This window comes from Thamnophis sirtalis, unplaced genomic scaffold (genome assembly GCF_051295495.1).
Source record: "Thamnophis sirtalis isolate CommonGarterSnake01/CBP01778 unplaced genomic scaffold, rThaSir2_p1.2 scaffold_4, whole genome shotgun sequence".
NCBI lineage: Eukaryota > Metazoa > Chordata > Lepidosauria > Squamata > Natricidae > Thamnophis > Thamnophis sirtalis.
Window position 1 is genome coordinate 93,954,858 of NW_028261384.1, and position 17,345 is coordinate 93,972,202.

The 17,345-nt window shown below is 39.1% G+C and overlaps 2 protein-coding genes across 8 annotated transcripts in view; one reads left to right on the forward strand and one right to left on the reverse strand.

Annotated features, from left to right (window-relative positions):
- The window catches only part of MED1 (mediator complex subunit 1), a 40,566-nt gene extending 34,240 nt beyond the window's left edge, over positions 1-6,326 (reverse strand). The window contains exons 1-3 of the mRNA XM_014053484.2: positions 6,130-6,326; positions 2,141-2,250; positions 1,763-1,841 (exon numbers count right to left, since the gene is read on the reverse strand). Of these exons, the coding sequence (XP_013908959.2) occupies positions 1,763-1,841; positions 2,141-2,250; positions 6,130-6,157 (217 nt within the window). The 5' untranslated portion in view covers positions 6,158-6,326. The remainder of the gene's footprint in view (positions 1-1,762; positions 1,842-2,140; positions 2,251-6,129) is intronic.
- A 1,019-nt stretch (positions 6,327-7,345) lies between these two features.
- The window catches only part of CDK12 (cyclin dependent kinase 12), an 84,692-nt gene continuing 74,692 nt past the window's right edge, over positions 7,346-17,345 (forward strand). For all 7 annotated transcript variants that reach the window (XM_087713456.1, XM_087713457.1, XM_087713458.1 and 4 more), the window contains exons 1-2: positions 7,346-9,298; positions 14,783-15,649. In XM_087713456.1, the coding sequence (XP_087569582.1) occupies positions 8,238-9,298; positions 14,783-15,649 (1,928 nt within the window). In that variant the 5' untranslated portion in view covers positions 7,346-8,237. The remainder of the gene's footprint in view (positions 9,299-14,782; positions 15,650-17,345) is intronic.

Consider the following 17,345-nt stretch of genomic DNA (forward strand, 5'->3'; position numbering starts at 1 on the left):
AAATACCATGTTACCCCAAAAACGTGACCTACCATGAAAATAAGCCCTTGATTTTTGGGGATTGGGCCGAATATACATCCTACCCCCAAAATAAGCCCTAGTGAAGAGGTGGGCGTGGCCAACACAGGAGGCAGCCCTTTCCTTGCCCGGTCACCTTATGGCTGTTCTGCCCCTTAATTGGGGCCCGCGGATCAGCTGAGCCAGCAAGAGCTGGGAGCTGCCTCTCGTTCCTTCTCTCTGGGAGCAGCCTGTCCCTTTCAAGCGATCAAATGTCACTTGAGAAAAGGACGCACATCTCAGGACTACAGTGCTGAAGGCTAGAAATGGAGCCTTTTTGATGAACAGTAGAAAAATTTTCCTGCCTGTCATCCTCAACTCAGCACAAACTGAGGAAAAGATGACAGGCAGAAAAATCCCCCTCCCCATTTTCCTGCTGTTTGCAAAAAACCTCCATTCTGAGCCTTCAGCATATCCCAGGACCCTGCAAGGATCGGTGTGCTGTTGCGTGAGTGCGAGCAGTGGCACCACTGGGAAGTTTGACATACCGGCACAGCTAGCTGCGTCAGTGAGATAACACTTGCAGCGGTGCTGCCATTCACAAGTGCAACACCACAACAAGCCTTGAAGGCTCCTGCTCCAAGAGGCTGCACTGGTATGACAAACCTCATGGCGGCTGCAGCTCCTGCATGAGGCTCATTCGAGTTGCAAACAGCCTGGGGATTTCAGCAGTCTTTATATGGCCGGGATGCTGCAGGATCCCTGGCTTCTGAGTACAGCAAAGGCTAGTGTTTGGGCTCCGGTGCACTCTTCTCCTCCCAGGCGGTGACGGTGCATCCATAGTGTGTCTGGCTCATCGAGTCTGGCCTGCTGATCTTGGCTGTCACTGGTTCTGACCCTATCCTGGCTGCCAATGCTGGGGTGTGTCACGGCCAGCTGGCTTCACATGGGAGACAAGGTTCTGCGAGGGAGCCCATTTCTTGTGTTGGCCAGAGACTGGTCCTCAGGGCACCACCCTGAGCAGGTGCCGAGCTGGAGGCAGGGAAGGGTCAGTCTCCTTACCTGGTTGCCCTCTGCTGTTTCTCATTGTGTGTGTGTGTGTGTGTGTGTGTGTGTGTGTGTGAGAGAGAGAGAGAGAGAGAGAGAGAGAGAGAGAGAGAGAGAGAGAGAGAGAGAGAGAGAGAGAGAGAGAGAGAGAGAGAGAGAGAGAGATAGATAGATAGATAGATAGCGGAGAGGAAACCCTTTCATTCTCTCTCTCAGGTAAGCAGAGAGATTGTTTGAAAGGGACAGGCTGCAATTTGCTTCTACGATAAGCACACACTACCCACAATCTTCCAGAATTGTCCTTTTCTCAAGTAGCAGCAGCTCTGTAGAGGTGGGGGGGGGGGGGGGGAGGAGCCGATTCTGATGGGTGGCATGGCTTTCTGCCTCAATTGCCCATGCTGGCTCAGCAGCCATGAGGTGACTGTGTTCCCCACCTCCCGCACCTAAAAAAAACAAAAACAACCCCCCCCAGACTTCTCCAAAAATAAGCCTGAGTACTTATATTCAAGTCTAAAAGAAAATAAGACCTGGTCTTATTTTCGGGGAAACATGGTACTGTGAATTTATTTTGAATAAATGTGATAAACAAAGCAATAAAAATGTTCTTAATGCCAATTCCTATAAATCAATTAGTGTTTCTTTTTAAAAATAAAATAAAATAAATAATAAAATTAAATATTTAATATTTAATATATATGTTTTTGACACAACCACCAACCTTTTAAAGCCTTCTGCAAAGTTTCTAAGCAAGTGATAAGATTCTGGTGACCTCCAGAATTCATGACAATTCGTTTTTCCTACATTTAAAAAAAATAGGAGAAACTATTTCATGTCACATTTAATAATAAAATGAAATGGAAACAACTAAGATATTAATATACTTAATGTAGTGTAGATTGTGACAATAGTTAATTCTAATTAGTATTTCTAAGATCTGAAACAGTTGCTCAATAAGTCAATCAATAGTCCAATTTCTTGGCTACTTTCCATGTCTGCCAATTTTTCTTTAGATATGTTATAAAATGTATTCTCCATTCTCAGGGGATGATAGCAAAAGCCTAAACAATAAATTAATTTAAAGTCTTTTAATCCTTACCATAACTTGTCTAACAAGCTTCATGGTCTCTGTCCAAGGTCTGCTGTTGGGATTAAACTTGACATGAAGTCTTTCCAGAAGGGAACTCATCTTATTCAGTTTCTCTGATTCTATAAGTAAAATCACAAGTCATGTGTAATTTATGTTTAATTTTCACCAAAGCTTTGGCTTCATTACTCTTGTCATCTTTTATCTTTATCTTTTAACTGATTTTAATTTCTTTGATTGCTGTGAACTGCTCCAAGTTGTTAAGATTTGGGAAGTATAGAAATTTTATAAGTTATTATTATTCAATCTCATCTTAGAAAATTCCATTCAGGTTTTCTGCCCAGAAAAACAGCTTGTAGAAGATGACCAGGACCTATATAATTCAGTATTCATATCAGATTGTGGATATACATACTTTTTCCCTATTTCTGATTTACAGATGTAGAAGGGCTGACTAACAAATCATTATTCTGCAAGGTTTATTTTGCAAGGCAAAGAGCATCATATAATCACCAAACCTAAGTGAACAAGTATACGTCTGTGAAGAAAACTAACCATGCTTATTTTACTGTTAATTCTCAACATTGCATTAATGAATGATAAAATTTTCTAAGCTAATAGTAATGAAGTGATCTCAAACAAGAGAAAATATTAGGTTGAAAGGCAAATCAAGTCTCAATTGATATCTTTGAAATTCCTTCCCACAGATCTATTCATTCCCTATAATATTTCAGAAGATCAAGATCTTGTTAGCTTATGTTTTCTACCTGTTACAGATGAAAATTCAAAATGGTGGGTAAAGTTTTCAGAAGAAATTTTCCCCATAGACTTCATCATAATGTAATTCTTTAGAGGAGGTAGGAATATATAAGTTCAGCAGACAATACTGTAGCTAAAATTATTCAATATGCGTCATTAGTTGTATAATTTTTACCTTTCTGTTAGGAAAGAAATATTTTTAAATTCCTAGCAAATTCTAGAAAGCAAATTTGCTAATAGCAAATTTCTAATTATTGCACATGGCTGTTTCTCCATGATCTATCTCTTTTCTATATACTAAAACTCTGTAACCTTCAATTCCAAAATGATACATCATAGTGCTTTTTTTAAAATTAAGTACTTAAAACCCACAAAATTAAAGAATGTGTACAAAGTCCACCACCGTTATTCTCATATGACTGAAATTTAAAGGATCTTCAAATCAATTGTATTAGCAAACCTATGGCTGCTGCAGCATTGCCAGTGTCAAGTGATCATGACTTTTTGAAACACTCTGGCAGCTTTCCATAAGGGAGCTCCTGATCCCACTGCTTGTTTTTGTCCATTCTGTTTCTCTGTTTAGATAAGAAAAGATGCCCAACAGTCATGGGATGTTCAATTTTTGCTAGAATTCTACATTCTAATTGCTAGATTGACTTGGATAATATATCACTTAAAATCCATTTCATAGATAGTTGCTTGACACCAAATTAACACCTTTCTTACCCAAAATTTGTTAACCAAATAAGAAATTTGGTTGCCAATTTCATTTTAAGTTGTTTATAATCAAGCAACTGGTTAATCTACTAGACGTTAATTAGCATCTGCTTTCTATACAAGCTGATAGTTTCTCTCTCCAATTTTTACCTAACTGAATTTTCCTTTAGAACACTCCACTACTTACAACAATTTGTTCAGTGATCAAAATTACAACAGCACTGAAAAAGTGACATGACTGTTTTTCAGATATCCGTTGCAGCATTCCCATGGTGACATGATCAAAATTTAGATACTTAACATCTGGAATATATTTATGATGGTTGCAGTGTTCCTGGATCAAGTGATCACCTTTTGCGACCTTCTGACAAGATAAGTCAATGGGAAAAGCAGATTCATGTAATGTGTTACTACCTGCATTGATTCACTTAACAAGTCAGAAAGGTGGTAAAATGGGACAAAACACATTTAACAATTGTGTTGCTTAGCAATGGAAATTTTGGGCTCAATTGTGGTTGTAAGCCAAGGACTATCTGTGCAGTCTGTGCCAGCCTCCCCACAAAAAATTCAAATCATAATGTCAAGCTATGTTGTTCAGTCAAAATAGAAAATAGAATGGGCTTCTTGTAGAAGCCACAAAAATCTAATTTATTCAGAACAGAGGGCATAAAAGGAAATAAACACTGTATTAGAATCTGCTACATAGGCTTCAAAATCTGTTGGGAGATATATATCTGTGTCCTCAGGATCACCTGAGTAGTGCAAATGGGTGTGGAGCCTTCTTGGAACTGTTGAAAGGACTGTGTTGTAGACTGGAGATAGATGATGTTGTATCCCTCCCGCTCTATTGAGAAAGGGCTGTCCAACTGTTCATTGATGGCCCTATGCCAACATTGAACAGCTTTCTCTCAGCAGAGGGGGAGGGATACGGCATCATCTAGTTCCAGTCTTCAAGTCCTTTCAGCAGTTCCAAGAAGGCTTCACACCCATTTGCATTATTAGGGTGACCCTGAGGACACAGATAAACCTCAAAATACCCTCAACAATTGTCTAAAAGATTGCAAATAACCAGCTATCTGCAAGGAATATAAATCTTTCCATTCCCTCTCCATGCAGTCAGAGCTGAAGAAGCTTCTTGGATGAGAAGTGAAACATCTTCAAAGAAACACAAAGTCAAGTTGCCTCTTTGGGTCATGTGGATCTTGGATTTTTATTAATGTATAACTATCCCATTACAAAATTCCTTACTAGCCAAATCATGTGCTATATTCACAGCATAAGAAACAAGGAGAAAAGAAAGCAACAAACAGGAATATTCATAAATAGAAGGTAAGAGGAACTCGTTGACAATGCTTTTTCTTCAAAACACTTTAAAATATGGATTCATTTATAAATACCAATATAGAAAGGATCATCTCAATTTCCCATCCATTTCCCAAATAAAATCCATTAAAAATTATAGGGTTGGAAGTGAAATTATCTAGCCCAACCCTTGTTCAAGTGCACCATCTCTGAAACAGGAGTACTACTGCCTCAATGCAAAGTTAGAGAAGATCCCACCACTTCATGAGAAAGTTTGTTCCAATACTTGATATCTCTTACAGTCAAGAATTTCTTCTGATATCTATTCTGAAGACCAATAATTTAAGTTATTGGTTCTGGTTCTGCCTTCTCAGGCAATAAACAAGTCTGCTCTTTTTTCTCCATGGCAATTCTTCAAATATTTGAAGACTGTTTTCCCATCTCCCTAAGTAATCTTTTAAGTTAAACATACATAGATTCTCAAATACTTCTTCAAAAGCTTGGATCCAGACTCTGCACTACCTTGACAGCCTTCTTCAAACTTGCTTTAATTTGTCACTGTTCTTTTGAATTGTAGTGCCTCAAAATGGATACCAGATTCCAATCGAGGTCTCGTGAGGGCAATGGCTGTTAATGTGTTACCCAACTGTCTTTTCAGCAGTTGTCCTCAGGCTGGCGCTCATGCCCAAATTTTGTAAAAAGCTGCCAAACGAAATCTCCTTTCTGTTTTCTTTCGTACCCCAACACCACAACTACCAATTTTCTACAAAAGCATCTTCTCCGAGCTTTATCCGAAATTGTCAAAATATCCCAGGACTCTCCTGTCTTTCCGAAATCCCCAAGATCGACCCCTCTTGCACGGTTATTGCGATTGCCACATCGGCAACCCTCTATTGAGCTCTTGGTAAATCTTCCCATCCGATCAGAGGGCCTTCGTGACTCCTACATTGCAGGCTAATTCTGCCCACCGCCGTCTATCAGCGGTTCGGCAGTTCGAATCTCACCAGCTCAAGGCTGCCTCACCCTCCATCCTTCCGAAATCGGTAAAATGAGATCCCAGATCGTTGGGGCCAATAGGCTGATTATGTAAACTATGCTTAGAGGGGGCTGTAAAGCACTACGGTGCAGCATGTAAATGTAAGGGCTATTGCTACATCCCTAAAGATTCTGCCACGGAGAAAGCGAGCCAGCGCTTTTTTGCAGCCCGAAGCCCCATCACTCACCCTCGGTGTTGCCCTGAACTGCCTTCATCCCTCCGATGATGGTGGGGGGAAAGGGGGCAAGTGACCCTGCTGCTTTCCCTCATGTAGAACTGCCCCAGCCAGACAGGCCCTCTCCCTTGGTGAGAAAGGGGCGGGCCCAGCAAAGGCAGCCTCCTTCAGTCCCGATTACTGCAAAGCAACCGCCATCCCACCACCCGCCATGCGAGACCTCCCTGCTCCTCCTCCTCCTCCTCCTCCCCGGGCTCGAAACATGAAAAAATGTAGAGCAGGAAGTCGTGCGAGAATCCCGTATGGCAGTCAATGCAAAGGCAGGAAGGGCAGTAATTCTCGCGAGATTTGACATCGGCTCTTTCTCCCCCTTCCACCGCCTGTGCTAACAAATTCCTCGTTGAAAGAGCGACTATCTTAAATCTCCGCAGTAGATGGCAGCTAATTTTCCCCAGCTGTTTTCAAGTACAGAATGATTTTCCATAAAGTGCCATTCTTTTTCCCCTCACGTCTCATCCTGGCAGAATGTCGTTTCCAAGTTCCTTAGTAAACATGTATTGAGAGAAAAGGCACAGGAGGGAGGACGCCATTTCTAAATCAATTTGTTTTTATTCATCATGTTTTTGTGAAAAAAATAAAAATAACCACAGCTGCCTTGTGATAAAGCTTAATGTATTTCGTAGCAGGAATTAGAATGGTCTAGGATTGCATAAAAGCGTTACAACACATCTTAAACTACGATGTGTGCCCCCCCCCCTGTTGAGAGGAAAAATGACTTCCGCAAAGCAAACGCCCTCTTTTTTTTTTGTCTTCTAAGGTTTTTCAAAAACAAAAGTTTAATTAATAACGCATTTTAGTCTTAGGCCATCCACGCCTTGAGGTGAAAAAAAAATAGCCGAGATCCCGCGAGAACATGGCAGCAAATCTCGTCTAAAAAACTCCCCATCAGGTCAGAAACCGGGATAACCTCCGTCCCATCCCTGATCTCTAAGCGGGCGTCGCGAGACTTCGCAAAGCTCGGGCTGTGCGGGAGCGCGTGCGCCTGCGTGAGAGGCAAGCGTACGCGCACGCACGCGCGTGTTCTCGCGGTATTTGGAGAAATAGGAGCAGGTAGAGAGGAGTTGGGGGAAAAGGAACCTCCGAGGTATACCAAAAGAAGCCACAGCGTCGGCTGCTCAGAGGACGACAACGTGGGCGATTATTTTTTCGTATTCTCGCGAGAAACCTTCCCTCCTCACTTTCCTACCTTCCTCTTCCATACCCCTCCCCCACAATCTGGAAACAGCGTCGTTTCGGTCTGGGAAGTAGGTAAAAAAAGATGGGAATCTTGACTTGGGGGACTCACTAGAGATAAGGTCGAGGAGCGGGTGGAGGCTCTTGGGTCGGTCACGGGCCTACGGGATTTGCTCAGTGAGCGAGGCCCCGGGGCGGGCTGGAAGTGTATACAGTCAGTCCCTCAGGAAGTTAAGGAGATAGCAAATAAATTCAGTCTCCACTTTCAATTTGTAGGGACGTGGGACCTTTAGTTAGTGGCAAGGCAACCTTGACCCAAGGCAGTCCGCTGGTTAAATACTTTGGGAGACTACTCTTAGGGGACCCCTTTTTCGAAAACCTTGAAGTGGCTAGTCTCCAGAACTTTTTTGGGGGGAAGGTGAGGCGTTTCTAAAGTTCAGCTTCTTACCTATTTACAAATTGGGTTTTTCTCTCTTATTTTTACCCCTTTAACACCCTAAAAGTAGGAGTTAATTTAGCCTTGGAGTTAAGGAAGAGCAGGTGCTTACTCAGGGTTTAAAACATCGTTTCTTCCCTTCCTACATGTGAAGTGTGAGATCGGAGGATATTTTGATAGAGTTGTTTTCCTCCAGTTGAAAGGCGACTCAACTCAGTTTCAGATTTATTTCTGAGGCAGCCTTATCTTACAACATTCTGCATATGATTGCAGAATCAGGTATTCATAGAGCAACCCCATTTATCCTGGTAAAGAGACAGGGGTGGGTTGAATGTAGGACATAGGTAACAAAAGAAAAAGTAGCCCTTCCATCGTAGGGGGAGGGGCTTGAAGAGTAGAATTTGGGCTTTTTGGAGGATTACTCCCTCTTTTCAAGCACAGTGGAGAAGGAATGCCAAACCCAGAGAGACATGGGGGAAAGAAAGATATGGGAGGTGGGGGGTCTTTGCATCAAGATGCAGTGTCCAGCAGTGGGAGCTCAAACAGCAGAGAAAGGCATCGACTCTCCAAGCATAAAAGACACAGATCCAGGCATTCCAAAGATTCACCGTTGGGGTCTCAAGAAGGAGGAGCACCTCTTGGCAGCATGATCAAGCCATTGGTAGAATATGACGATATCAGCTCTGATTCTGACACTTTCTCAGATGAAGCAGTCCTCAAGCTGGAACGTAGAGAAAATGATGAGAGGAAAGGGACATCAGACAGGAGTGATCGACTACATAGACATCGTCATCATCAACACAGGCGTGTCCGTGAATTGATAAAAAGTAAGCTGGGAGACAAGGAGAAGAGAATGGACAGAAACCAGGAGTCCTCAGGCAAGTTGAGTTCTAGTAAGGATAGACTATCTGGTACTTCCAAAAGGCTACAAGAGGAGAATGATGACCACTCATCTAAATCATTCAAAAGCAGTAGCAAAGAGTCCCGCTCAGCCAAACTGCATAAGGAGAAGTCTAGAAAAGAACGGGAGGCAAAATCTGGTCACAAGGATCACAGTAAAAGTCATCGGAAAAGAGATGCCCCCAAAAGTTACAAGTCATTGGACAGCCCAAAGCGGAAATCCAGAAGTCCACACCGTAAGTGGTCAGATAGTCCCAAACAAGATGACAGTCCCTCAGGAGCATCCTATTCACAGGAGTATGACAACAGCCCTCCACGCTCGCATACATCCAGTAACTATGATTCATATAAGAAGAGTCCTAGTGTATCCTCACGACGGCCATCAGTCAGCCCTCCATATAAGGAACCTGCTGCCTATCAATCCAGTATGCGTTCTCCCAGCCCTTATGGCAAGAGACAGCGATCAGTCAGTCCATACAGCAGGAGGCGTTCATCCAGCTATGAAAGAGGAAGTGGATCATACAGTGGAAGATCTCCCAGTCCATTCAATCGAAGGCGCTCCAGCAGTCCTTTTGTTTCCAAACGGTCTCTGAGTCGTAGTCCTGTTTCCAGGTACTGGTCTTCATACTTATATCAAAATTGTTGAGCATCCTAAGTACAATATAACTAAAGGGGATAATGTCCCAAAATTGTTATTGTCTCTTAGAACAAAATGTTTTATATTCCTCTGATTCATTAGTTTTATTTCTCACCATGATGCGGCCCTATGTATTGGATCATAATATTATTTTAAGATAGCATGCTTATGCTAGTGAGAATGGAGTTTGAGTCTAACACACTTGGCTCAGAGGTGGGTTGCAAATCCCAGCACTACCAGTTCGTTCGTGCTCCATGGGCAGAGCCTCCCGCAGCTGCCACTACTGGTTTGCCCAATCCAGGCCGAACCGGGAGCAGCCCACTTCTGACTTGGCTTAATGTTAAAGGATGATGATTTAAGGTACAATCTTGTTTTTCAGTCTTCCGATATTATTGTATCCTTAGTAATACTTTCTATCTTATTGGAGAATAAGTTGAAAAGAAGCCAGGTCAGCCAGTATAACATTGAATTGATGGAGTATCATGCTAAACCATGATATGAAATAGAAACATAGAATCTGAAAACTTAGTGACAGTGAGTCTTGCATGTTTTTCAACATATTTTTGCTTTAATTTGTCAAGCCATCAAAACTTGGCAAACTAGAATCAATGAGCAAATCATGATCAGCATGAATACAGATCATTAAAGATAGATGACATTACATAGTTAATGCAGATGGATAGCTTCTGTGTCAGGTGTGTAATTGAGAACTAGCTGCCAAGATTTACTGTTTGTTAATTGCTTTCATTGTGCTATAGTTAGATGTAGTATATATGTCAGAAATTTCTAAAAACTAAAACTGCAGTTTAATCAATTCTCATGATACATATTGTGGTTTTCAGTTTTTATAAAATAAAAAAACTGGAAGAGATGACTGGTTTACTAAATATATAAACCAGTGTTGCAAGAAACTTTCTTCTTTAGCAAGTTGAACTCAATTCAAAGAAAATAAGATATATTTAACATTATATCATTTAAATATATAGTATGGAAGTTTCAGTTTAATCAGCCTTCATGACTTTTCATATAGTTATGCTTAGATAGTTTTATCACAATTATTTTACTGGACCTTTCTTAAGTGGCGATAGATATTCTTTTCATATACATTTAGCTAAACAACAGTTATGGGCTCAAAAATTCAGCTTCTGATATTTATGAATACCATAAGGGAAGTCAGTATAGCTAAAATGTGTTCATATTATTCCTTTGAACTGTAATTTTAACTAATTATTAAAACCTGCAGAAAGGAACTTTTAAAATAGACCTCTTTCCTATCAACATTTATCATTGATTCTAAACGTTATACTATTCATCTTACTTTAAATAAGATTTCATTTTGCTAATACTGGGAAGGTATTACTCTCTCTTTATAATATAAATATATGAAACTGCTAATACTGGTTATCACTGGGCATTGCATAGTTAACATTTCCGTGGATAAGTTACTATAGTTTCTTGTTAACACTTTTCAATGCAGAACCTTGACACTGAAGTACGAGTTTTTCAGGCTAGCACTCTGGCAGTGCTAAATCTTATATTGTTTCGACTATTCACAGAACTCTCCTCTTCCCGTTGTAAATTCTTGATGGTCTTCGTGAACTGTATCTCACAGCTCCATTCTCCTTTCTATAATGAAATAGTTAATGAACATGAGAGAAACTATATAATTGTTAACATAAGACATTTTATATGGAGGGAATGTTGTGAAACATATTACTAAGCAAGGTTCCCACCAAGTTAAGATTGTTAAGTTGGTTGGTACTTCAACTCTTGGCAATTACTTTTAAATAATGTAGGACAAATGGAGTTGTTGTTTCCTGCTAATTATGGGCCAAATATCAGGAAAGCATCTCCATGTCTATTGAGAAAGGATTGGTTAATATGTGTAAACACTTTGTAATCTAAAAACATATGTCCATAAGTTTAGAAAACTTATGTAAATGACTTGATTAAGTCTTTATGATATGTTGAGTAAGTAGGCTTGAGTAGAACAAACAGTAAGTATTGTATATTTAAATATGTGAAACTGCAAGGAAGCATCTTATTCCTGTTCATTTTTTATATTCTATTTTATCTCATTTTATAAGCTTTACAAAGCTTTGTCTGGTGTTTTAGTTTGCCAACTCTTTTTCCCATTCGCCTACATATGTTGGGTTCTGAAATTCTTAAACCATTTTAACTCACTTTCTCCATTATTCTTTTATAAAAAGTGTTATTATAGTCTTTTATAAAAACAGCTGCCCTTCCTCTAAACAGATGTCCTTCCTCTAAACTGACCATATTAACAGAGAATAGCTTCTTAAAATGTTTGGTACAATACACTACAAAATGAGATGTCTGTTGTGAGTTCAATAGCTAATTCTCAAGTTGGATTCCTAAATAAGCAGGGATTGGCAGACTGCTAACTTGAAGTTTGGAGAATGGGATATGAGTCAATAGAGCTCAAATATACTGTAAAGGATTTTGTTGCAGATTTATTAGTACATTTTGTTGACCTGAATTTTGGGAAATTTTGTGATATATTGTGAGACTAGGCTGAAGCTGCCATAGATAAAGATGAAGAAGACACATAAACAGGGAAGACAATAAACCAGGAATCATATCTAAAATATCCCCTTAGGGAGGTAGTTAAGAAGGAACCAAGCCTAAAGGAAAAAAGCTAACTGATCCAGACAAAGGAAGCTCAGCCTGAGTATATGGAGCATGCTGCCATCTGAGTTACAGCTACCAGACGTGAATCAACAAAGCAAGGACTTTGGGAGGGCTAAAATGGATCCTAAAATCCATTCACTCTTTGAGTTCTGTTTGGTGCCAGACTTGGTGGCTTCTATGCCTAATTATTTCCCAGCTATTGACAAGAGATGTATATGTTGTCTGCTTTAATAGTATCTATTTAGAAAACTCAATAGAAAGCAAGAGGGACGTACAAGTTGTGTGCTATGAATGGGTGACCATAAACTAAATCTAGGAGTGCTGTTTTGCTGTGTATGAAGAACAAGAGAATGCTATATGTTGCCTTACCTGGAAATGTGCCCCAAAGCATACTTAATATTTATTTATCGTTGGTTCACATGTCACTTAACTTTGTGGTTTGGGTTATGATTTACTGTACTAGGTAAATCCAGTATTGTGGTCTGCACATTGTGGTAAAATCATAGTTTTTAAAACAAACACTATAGTGTGATGTGTGAACTCAGCCAGTGAGTGCATTCCATGGGAGTAACCATCTTTCAGCCAAAACAACTCTTATTATTATTGATTCCTGTAGATAATTGGAGTTTTCTGGTAATACCAAAATCATTGCAAGGAGAAAATCCTGCTTTTGGTTAGTTACATTTAAGAAATTAGATTGAATGTTATTCATTCAAGAAAGAATATTTCCCTTTGCTCTTGAAAGAGGTCTGCCCTTATATTTCCAGAAAAACATCAGTAACTGACTTTACTATCTCCAAGTGTACAACTAGCTCTTTTCATATTGAAAGTCATGAAAACATTTTAAACTGCCTAAAATAGCAAATAATGACTTATTGATAGCTTATTCAAAACTTGAAAGAAAATTGGAATAATTGGCCTAAGGCTGAGTGCAGCCATATTGACTAGTGATGTTCTTTTCTCAATCATGTTTCTTTAGTTACCCTTGTTGGTTTTGTGGATTACTTCTGTTTCTGCCCTCTTTCATGGCCTAATTTATCTTTGAGCTTAATTTAAATCAATAGCGCCTGTCATAAACAATTGTTTGTACAATCTTGCATATGTAATGGTCCAGACAACTGGATTTCTAGAAATTACTGTTTGTAAATCTTGAGTAGCTATATTGTGTTAAAAATGAACATATTAAAGGTTTTAAAATAGCTAAAATGTTTAAATATAAACAATATATAAATAGGGACCAAACTCCACACTTTGTAGCACTGATGTTACCTGTTTGGGTAATGAAAGGTCTGCAAATAATAGCTCAGATAGTACTAGAGACACCAATGTTCATCCCTAACTAAATGTTTCCCTTCTGGTAACTTTTAAATAATCTGAAAACAGTGAAATAACAAAATAAAAGGATAGCTTTTAATATATTTCACTGATTTAAAAAAAAGTAAGGAGGCAAGTAACATTCACATTTCAATCTTACTTATTTTCTAAATTTTAGATTAGTAATCTACACTGCAAAGTCCTGAAGTACTTCTGGTAGACCTCAGGATTACATTTATTCTCAGCTTCCTATAATTAACTGCAGAAATTGCTTTCGAATCTTTGTGTTTTATTGGAGTGTTAGGGATTAGGAATGATTTAGATAAGATTACTAATCTGCTGAGATCTGATTGTTAGAACAGTTTTGTCCAGTAATATTAGAGCTGAGAAGCTCAATGTCAGGGAAGGAGTAGGAAAAACTGAGAACCAGCGTAAGGATTTCTGACACTTATTGAGTTTTGGTCTTACCAGTTCTTTTAATTTTTAATTTTTCAATTATAACTTTTCAGAAGCTGTATATAGGGCATATAGCACCCCTTCCTCTTTTTTTTTAATCATAAAACTTTGTGACCTAAGATGGACTAAAAAAAAGTGACTGGCTCACAGTCACGCAACCTTCTGTGGCTGGGAACGCTCTCTTTCTTACCTGCTAGACTATAGCAGAAAGTACATAGCCTATGTTGAACAACAGAACTGAAAATTTACTTCCTTCCTGAGCTGCCATTGAACTCTCAGTCCTCTTGGTGGGAAAGAAAAGGTAACTTCAGTAAGTCTATTTTCTGATTACACAGAACATTTAAGAGCATCTTGGGAAAGTAACCACCAACTTGGGGAAGTAGAACTTGAAAGCAGTGCTGAACCAAGCAAAGGCAGCTCAGCTCCCCTCCCTCCCTCCCTCTCTTTCTGCTAGAACACTTTAAAGAAAAACTTCATAGTAAATATTAAAAATGTCTGTCTTGTTTTGTACAGGGAGTATATATCTTTGTTTTTGCACATATGAACAATGATATATCATGGTTTCTTGATTTCAAGCAAAAGATCTAAATATGTCCCGGCTTCAAATGTTTGACCCCTTTTATTTTAACATGTGGTACTATAAAGATTATTGTATTATACATGAGTGGAAGGTGCAGCCTATGCACATAAAGTGAATGTAAGAAGAAAGCAGAGAAACCTGTAGCAAGTTGAGGAATGTACTGGAGCATTAAGGGTCGTGGTCGGTATCTATAAATAGTGTGAGTTCTGAAAGGGCTTAAACCATGACCTGTTTTAACCATAGTATGATGAATAAATCAGCTGGGTTAATGTAGCATTTAAATATGGTTTACAAACTTCATTGTCTGTTCACATACCTTGCAAAAGAAACATGTAATAGAAATACAGAACATAAAACATTGAGCTAACTTCTTAAGAGCTAGAAGTTGATTTTTTACATAAAAGCATGGCAGTTGAGATCCTATTGGATTCTGATTTATCCTATTTTGTTTTCACAGGAAGCCCATGAAATCCCGAAGCAGAAGTCCCACTTATTCAAGGCATTCTTCATCTCATAACAAAAAGCAGAGAACTGGGTCTCGCAGTCGCCATTCCAGTATCTCACCTGCTCGGCTACCACTGACCTCCAGTTTAGGAGCTGAGCTGAGTAGGAAGAAAAAGGAGAGGGCTGCAGCTGCAGCCGCTGCAGCAAAAATTGATGGAAAGGAGATTAAGGACTCATCTAGCTTGGTGTCTAGAAAAGAAAATAATTTAGCTGAAGTAAAAGAGTCTGTAATGGATGTCAGGAAGGCAAAAATGGCTAAGCCTGAAAAATGTCCTTATAATCTGGTGACGGTAAATACTCTACAACAAAATACAGAGGTGAAAACAACTCCTGAGCCTGTCAAAACAAAGACAGCAGAAAATTCTGAAAAGAAACGTCTTGCTTTGGTTAAAGACTCAAAAGCTGTGGGAACAAAAAATATAAAACTTGTTACAGCAAAGGAGGAAATTGTGACTCCAAAACAAATAGAGACATCTGAGCAAGAGGTCCAACCTCCTTTGCCTTCTGTAAAGTCACTCCCTCCTTTACCAACCTCATCCCCACCTCCTCAGATTCCTCCACCATTGCCCCCTTTGCCTCCATTGCCAGTGGTTCCCCCTCTGCCATCTGCCCAGTCATCTACCAGCCCTGCTTTAGTTCCTCTGCCATTTACTGCCCTTTCTAAAACATCCTTGACTTCTCAGGCTAACTCCCAGCCCACCATGCAATCCTCCTCAAAGGGACATGGTTCTTTGACCATAGCTATTCCTCATCTGAAAACATCAACGTTGCCTCCACTCCCTTTGCCACCAATCTTGCCTGGAGAAGATGAGTTGGAAAGGTAAGGTTTGTAGACACTGCTATTTTACAAAGACTTGTTAGTATCATGTATTGCTCATCTTGCTCAGTTCTGATGCAAAGATTGGTATTTGAAAACTGTTGAGCTGATGCAGTAAATGCTGCAGTCAATAGAATTCACAGGAGTAGTAACCTGTTTGCTGCCTCCGAAACCTTGAATTTGTAGTAATGTGGACAAGAATGGAAATTTCTTGCAAAAGATGTACCTCCTTAATAGACAATAACTTGGATAGCTGGCAAGGAGAGGGCTTTATTTAAAATACTTGATAGGTATTGCTGGTCAGGATACTTTTAGAGATAAAGAACGGTTGATAATCCTATTGTTGTTTTCAGTGTTTACACTTGCCTTGCAGTGCTTTTTATGAACATAGCTCTGAATTCATGACTAGAGAATTTTTAAATAGGCGAGCAATGTGCTTTTTGACCCATTATTCCCCCTAAATAGCCAATGTGTATTTATTTGTTTTGTTATTAGTATTTGATTGCTATATTTGGAGACAGGAATGATGATCTTAAATCAGATATTTATTTTTGGGGGTGCTGCTGGTGGTAAAGTATAACTTGGCCATCTTGGTTACCGTCTTCATTTTTCCTCTTGCTGGACATGTTACCCTGTTTTCAGGTGTCTCCTTTCGCACACAGAGAATGATGGGAGGACAGTGCAAGACCAAGATTTGCTGTGACTGTGACCTGATTTTTCTCAGCCATATTATAATTTCTCACACTTTCCATTTTCTTTATTTTAATTTGAGTCTTTTTCCAGATTCAAATATTCATCCTGCTATAGGGAATTTATAACTAATATCATAGTGATAACTTAATATTTAGATATCTGGGGATGCATAGCTGGATTTTTATGTTCCTTTGAGATCTTGAATGGGGCAGCGTGATAGGGATCTGTCTGATGAACCTGACGTAATTTTAGGCAGAAATGTATATCTTCTTTGTGTACTATTACTATTTTTTTAGAAATATTGCTTAAAATAAATTTTTTTTTGCTTCACAAGTTCTTTGGAAGAAAGATGCTATAGAAAAATAGTAGTATAAATGGTTGGAGGAAAAGAATCATTGTCAATTACTAGTATTTGGATTTAATGCCTACTGTTTTTGTAAGAGTTGTGTTGGAATATGACACAGAACCCAGGCAACTAAATTTCCATCTTATTTTTTTTTTAAAGGACAATTCTATCCACCAATTCACAGAATACCATCTTGAGAATTATGCAGTAGAAATGTGCTGAACAAATAACTCTTTTCCAGCCAGGTTGAATACTTCAGAGACTATCAGTTGTTTTTCAGACTAGCTGGTTTGATTTCCAGGAAAAGAATTTTTCCTAATTTCAAATCTAGCAAACAGTTTTAATTCTCAAGTGTGTTTCCACTGTCCTGTGTTTGACAGGGGCTGGTAAAAGTGTAAAAATAGACATTATTAAGAGAGTTTTGTTACATTTTTGCTGGTAGAATTGGACTTCATTGATATTATATTGCTAATTTTCCACATGTCAATCAGCATATAGCACTATCTCTAACTAATAATTACAGAGGCAGTACATCATAATATCCAGGAATTGTAATTAATCTGTTTTAAAGTATTCATTTACAAAACTGTAGTTAGTATAAATTTTACATGTAGACAGTCTTCTATGTATCTATAGTAATCTAAGGGTATTTTGCTATTG